Raw genomic sequence first — 5,853 nt, 5'->3', positions numbered from 1 at the left:
TCGGCGGCAGCTTCGTCCTCAAGAAGAAGGGGCTGCTCCGGCTGTGCCGCCGCGGCCGCGCCAGGGCAGGTACGGCGGCTCCGGGCATCGCGACCTGCGAGCCTCGCGTGTCGCTTCGTCCGTGTCGCTTCATCTGAGGCTTCCTGTTTCTCTTTCCTCCGCACTCAGGGCAAGGAGGGCACGCGTACCTGCGGGAATGGCTCTGGTGGGCAGGGCTGCTGTGCAGTAAGTACCGCGCTCACCCCGCGGTGAGACACGCTTGGGACAGAGCGGATCGTGGAAGGGACCTTAAGGACCACGAGCAGGGACACCCGAGGGCTCAAAAATTATCTTTTTTCAACCCCCTGCCATGGGCAGGGACACCCTCCACTAGACCAGGCTGCTCCAAGCCCCGTCCCACCTGGCCTTGGACACTCCCTCACAGTAAAGGATTTCTCCCTGATATCTAATGTAAACCTGCTCTCTGCCAGTTGGAAGCCATTCCCCCCTATCCTGTCACTACATGCCCTTGTAAACAGTCTCTCTCCAGTTCTCTTCGCGTACTGGAAGGCCACAATTAGGTCACCCCACAGCCTTCTCTTTTAAGAGTGTTTATGGTTGTTTCTAGTCACTTTCATGTTTTGTTATGATGGTCATTGTTTGCTTGATTTTTATCCAAGTGTCTGAGGATGATGCTGATCTAATTTTAACTCTAAAATATCCTTAAGTCTCGTGCATTACCAGGTTTCTCTGCTAAGCAGGACCTGAGGAGTTGGTCTAGCTGGGTTGGGCTGAGTGTTTCTGAAGTGGCCTGCACAGAGAATGTTGTGATAACAGAACATCCAGCACTGTTTGATGCTACAGCAATTTCAGCACTCCACTTTACACCTTTCAATGTTAAGAACCAACTGTACTTGATTTACCCTTTAAAAAGCTGTAAAAGCAGTTCCAGGAGAAGAACACCTCTTAGAAATACAAACTCCTTTCAGCTTTGTGGCTGTTGTGGCAATAGTTTCCCGTGGTTGCTGCTTGCTGTATAGGCACATGTGACCAAGGATCACCATGCATAACACTGAGCCTTCCCTTCCCAAGAGAACGTGTGTGGGGCTTCTGGTTGTTCTTGCTGGTGCTGTTCTTTCCTGGTTGTATGACATACCTCAGAGAAACATAGGATGCTCAGGTGGAAACAGGCTTTTCTGACCAGACTCAAACTTGTATTATGGTGAATTGCTCCTACTTCGATGCTCACCCAACAGAATTTCTCTTGCAGTGGGAGTTGGAGAAGCTGCAAATTTTGCTGCCTATGCCTTTGCCCCTGCAACACTGGTAACTCCACTGGGTGCTCTAAGTGTCCTTGTTAGGTAAGCAGCCTCAGAAACTCCCTCACCTCACCTACTGAGGGACGAAAGCAGGTGCTCTGCTTTCCTTCCTCTCTTCCCTCAGGTACTCCCATCTCTTGCCTTAATTAGTTTTGAGTGGGTTTTTTCTTACTATCTTTCAGTGCAGTTCTGTCTTCCACCTTCCTCAATGAGCAGCTGAATGTTCATGGGAAGATTGGCTGCATCCTGAGTATCCTGGGCTCCACTGTGATGGTGATCCACGCTCCACAGGAACAAGAGGTTTCCAGCCTGGAGTCAATGGCAGAGAAGCTGAAAGATCCAGGTACTAAAATAAAAGGGGTCCTGTCACCTTCAGGCTCAAAACTGACAGTAGAAGGTGGGACACAACTTGGCTAGATTAGTAAGGACTGAACTAAATGGTAATGGAGGTGTTTCTTGTCTTGCAGACACAACTGGAATCATTAGCAGTTACCAACTGGGCTTTTTTTTTTACTGTCTATGAGGTATAGATGCAAAAATTGAAGAGCAGGGGAATTAGGTGCAGCTGTCAGCAGAAGGGGTTGGCCTGTGGCAGTGCCAGGATAGGAGAGGGAATTCCTGGACACAAGGGTGGCAGTGGTGTGGCTGAGGGAAGGCAGAGCACGACCTTCAGGCAAAGATGAATGAAATCAATGAGTTACATCCAAGATCAGGTAGTCCTGGTGATTATGTCAGAGGGTAAATCAAGTTGCAAGGCTTTGATGTGGGCAATAGCACAAATGGCAGAATAAGCCACAAGAGATGGAGGAAGGAAGCACAGGCAGAAGAGCAAAGCAGAGTAACAGGTAGATGCTGCTGCTCATTAGAAGGAACACTCTGGCAGGGCCTCACACTCCTGTTACGTGGCACTTTCCTTTTTATCACACCACAGTCTCCAGAGTTCGGCCAGGGCTTCCCAAGCCTTCTGCCACCCTCCTGGGCCTCTTGCAGAACAAGCCTCCCACCACTGCTAGTGCCCTGGAGCCTGGCTGTGCCCCTGCCACTACCAGCATGGGCTATATCTGACAGCCTGACTTGTGATTGCACTGTTAAGAGCTGCTGCTGGCTCTGCAGCTTTGCTCAGGCTTCCCAATCCCATTCCTTTCAGATGGAGGCCAAAAAGACAGACTGATGGGGCAGTTACCCCGTCCTCTGTCTCTGCTTGCTGTCCAGTTACATCTGTCACTGTGTTCTGACAGAGCTCTTTCATTCTTTCCCCAAGGATTCATTGCATTTGCTGTTTGTGTCCTGGTGAGCTCCCTTCTGCTTATCTTTGTGGCTGGACCCCGTTATGGACAGAGCAACGTGCTGGTTTATGTTTTGGTCTGCTCTGCCATTGGCTCACTGTCTGTATCCTGCGTCAAAGGCCTGGGCATTGCCCTCAAAGAACTGTTTTCTGGGAAGCCAGTCCTGAAAGAGCCACTGGGCTGGGTGCTCCTGGTGTGCCTGGTGATCTGCATCAGCATCCAGATCAACTACCTGAACAAAGCCTTGGACATTTTCAACACATCTGTGGTCACACCCGTTTACTACGTGCTGTTCACCACAGCAGTCATGACGTGCTCCACCATCCTCTTCAAGGAGTGGCAGCACATGGTGCTGGACAACGTCGTCGGCTCCATCAGCGGCTTCCTCACCATCGTGTCTGGCATCTTCCTCCTGCACGCCTTCAGGGACATGCCCTTCACCCCCAGCCTCCTGCCCCTCTTCCTGCAGCCAGGCAGGGCAGACCTGCATCCCCCATGGAGCAGTGCAGACAGACACCAGTCCTGTCAGCACCAGCCTCTGCTGCCCTCAGAGGACAAAGGTTCTCAGAGCGCAGAGGAGGAGGAGAAGTGAAAGCGTGTGAGGATGCCTGTGAACTGCTGGCTTTCTGCTCCCACTGCCAAGGCTGAACGTGCTGCCTCAGCTGCTGCTGCACTAGCAGGACCTGGCAGTCACCCTCTGCCTGTCCCAGGTGCCACATGGGTGCTGTGCCACTGACAGGAGTCTGGCAGAGCCAGCAGCCTCCTGTGGCTCCCGACAGGAGCCCTGGGAAGCGCCCAGTTCCTTGGATCCTGTGCTTCTTCGCTGTTCTTTTACATGAAGAATTGATCTGCCCTCATCAGGACCCAGAACCTGGCTGTGCAGAGACCTGCAGCACTAACACAGTGCTAACCCTGCATGGCAGACCACACCTCTGGGGAGGCCTTGTAGCATTTTTTAAAAACAGGATTAACAGCTACAAAATGATCTAACATGGTGCTAAGGTTACACAGAGAGAAGATGGATGTCTGGCTTGAAAGGTGACACACACAGAATAGTAATTAAAGATTCCTCTGTCAAGTACTTGTTTTGCTCACTCTGCTAGAATTTATTTACAGATTCACATCCAAGAACAGAATACAGCCCAAACTGGGAATCTTCAGTGGTGCTGCCACATGCTGCTGTGGCTCTTCAGAGGGACCAACCTCTTCATGCAACATCTGCTGTGCAGGTTGATGAAGCACCTGCTTACTGTATTCTATTAAAAACCGATCTGTTCAGTTCCTCAAGTGGTGAGTGATACATTTGTACCGAGAGCTGGGCCAGCTGAAAGGTGTGAAGAATCACAGGGGTAGGAAGAACTCTGCGAATGCTCCAGAGAAATTCAAGTTAGGACAGGAGAGGGAACCACTTGCTCTGGGAACCTAGTCCTTAGCTATTGAGGTAAGTTTCTGAAAGATAACCAGACAGCTGTGTCCTCACTGATGTGGGTTTATATCAGCACAGCTGTTTAACACATCCTGAATTTGTTCCCAGGAAGGCTTGCTGGCCACAAGCCACTCACAGGTGCTGTCCAGCCCCTCCTGCAATGGGATGTGTGCAGAACTGCTTGACCAGGCTCCTGTGCAGAGCTCCAGGCCACTGTCAGTGTCACTCCAGGCTTCCCAGAGCCACACTGCCTTCCCAGAGAGCGGATCAGCTGTTGGTTGTTTTTCCAGTTAGAAGCTCCTCTTTGTGTCCTGGGGGCAGAGGTCCAGAAGACACACCCATGGGCCTCCCACCAGCGACCTCCACAGGTAAAAGTGCACGAGGTGATAAAGCAGCTGGTTAGTTATTTCCTGCTTTCAGTCTCTCTAAAGAAACTACAGGTCAGCAGGAGCTGTTAAACCTTTAGGGAAGAAGGGGGAAGGCCACAGACTCTCCCAGAAACAGGTTTGATTCATGGGACCAAATTAATTCAGCAACAAATCACAATTCAGAAAAAAACCCTTCTAGCCAAAGACAATTATGCCCTCTTCGTATTAATTTTACAACAAACAGGATCACTGGGATGGAGGGGGAGTAACAAGAAGGCCAGATTTTCCATTCTCAGCCGTGATCTACCTGAACAAAGGAGAATCTCATGTTAAAAATTGACCCAGTTATTATTTATTACATTTACCCAGGGAAAGCAGTTAATGGAGCAAGTCAGCATCGACAGAGTTGTGCTGCAGTGTGAAAATTGGTCACTTGGGCATATGAATGATTTACCTACGGAAGCCTGACAGTATTTTCCAGCGGTGACACTGCCTGGGATGATCACTGTTCCCAGGGAGCTCTTCTGGCTCAGGTGCCTGTCCCAGCCTGGGATGGTGCCCGGGGGGATGTCAGCACGTACCCAGGAGGGCTGGTCTCTGCAGCACTGTTTAAGGCAGCAACCACAGGCTGGCCTCACCCAGAGCCCAGCTTCACATCAGCACTGGAAACACCCATGGAATGAGCATCACCACCCCTCTCCTCAGCCGAGGGGGCACGTCCCAAGTGCAGGGTCCCAGCACAAAGGCAGCCACTGGGAGTGCCACATCACCCCGGCGTGGAGCGTCCGTGTCTCTGTTGTGGGCTCTCATCTGGCTGCAGCTTCCCCGAGATGGCATTTAATTAAATCCTAACCCCCTGAGCTGATCCTGGCTCCTTCGGGAGGAGTGGGCCTGGGCCAGGCCCGGCCTGGCAGGGGCTGGGTCCAGCTCAGTCGGACAGGCTCTCCGAGAAGGCCGACTTGGACTTCTGTGTCTGCTCCAGCCGGTTCAGGATGAACTGGCTGGTGTCGATGAAACGCTCCACGCAGTTCACGAAGCACGTCTCGGCCCGGCTGTCCAGCTTCGGGCCCGGCTTGTCCATGCACTTCTCCTGCACACAGGACCTCCTGTTGGTCCCGGGGGCACCGAAGCCCGACCCTGACACCCCCTGCCCCCCCTGCACCGGGGCCGTGCCCCTGGGCATCGCCAGCCCTCGGACGAGATGGTGTCACCCCCCTGCTCGGGATCCTTGTCCTCCCGGGATCCTCATCCCCTCGGGGTCCCCATCCCCTCGGGATCCTCATCCCCTGGGGGTCTCCATCCTCTCAGATCCTCATCTCCTCGGGAGTCCCCATCGCCCCGGGATCCTCATCCTCTCGGGCGCATCTGACAATCCCCTCTCCCCCGCTCCCTCTCTCCCTGCGCTCACCGGGCCCGGGACCGCTCCCACGGCGGTTCCATTGTGTCCCCATCAGCCTCCCCCTCCTCCCCCCGGC

At 53.0% G+C, this 5,853-nt stretch overlaps 2 protein-coding genes across 2 annotated transcripts; one reads left to right on the top strand and one right to left on the bottom strand.

The window, feature by feature from the left end:
- Positions 1 to 2: 2 nt before the first annotated feature.
- LOC103767741 (magnesium transporter NIPA2) lies at positions 3 to 3,665 on the top strand (the record flags this gene model as incomplete). The annotated part of the gene is made up of 5 exons (XM_018070757.2): positions 3 to 69; positions 169 to 225; positions 1,250 to 1,340; positions 1,481 to 1,641; positions 2,560 to 3,665. Coding segments are annotated over 5 exons (993 nt in total), but the record flags the coding sequence as incomplete, so codon positions are not given.
- A 1-nt stretch (position 3,666) lies between these two features.
- On the bottom strand, positions 3,667 to 5,561 carry TIMM8A (translocase of inner mitochondrial membrane 8A). The gene has a single exon (XM_029959177.1). The coding sequence runs from the start codon at positions 5,559 to 5,561 to the stop codon at positions 5,307 to 5,309; it is 255 nt and encodes an 84-aa protein (XP_029815037.1). The 3' UTR covers positions 3,667 to 5,306.
- Between the last annotated feature and the right edge of the window lie 292 nt (positions 5,562 to 5,853).

The sequence above is a fragment of the Manacus vitellinus genome, unplaced genomic scaffold (assembly GCF_001715985.3).
Source record: "Manacus vitellinus isolate BGI_N305 unplaced genomic scaffold, ASM171598v3 scaffold_19_pilon, whole genome shotgun sequence".
Lineage (NCBI taxonomy): Eukaryota > Metazoa > Chordata > Aves > Passeriformes > Pipridae > Manacus > Manacus vitellinus.
Note: the sequence above shows the minus strand (reverse complement) of the source record. Positions and strands in the feature narration are given on the sequence as shown.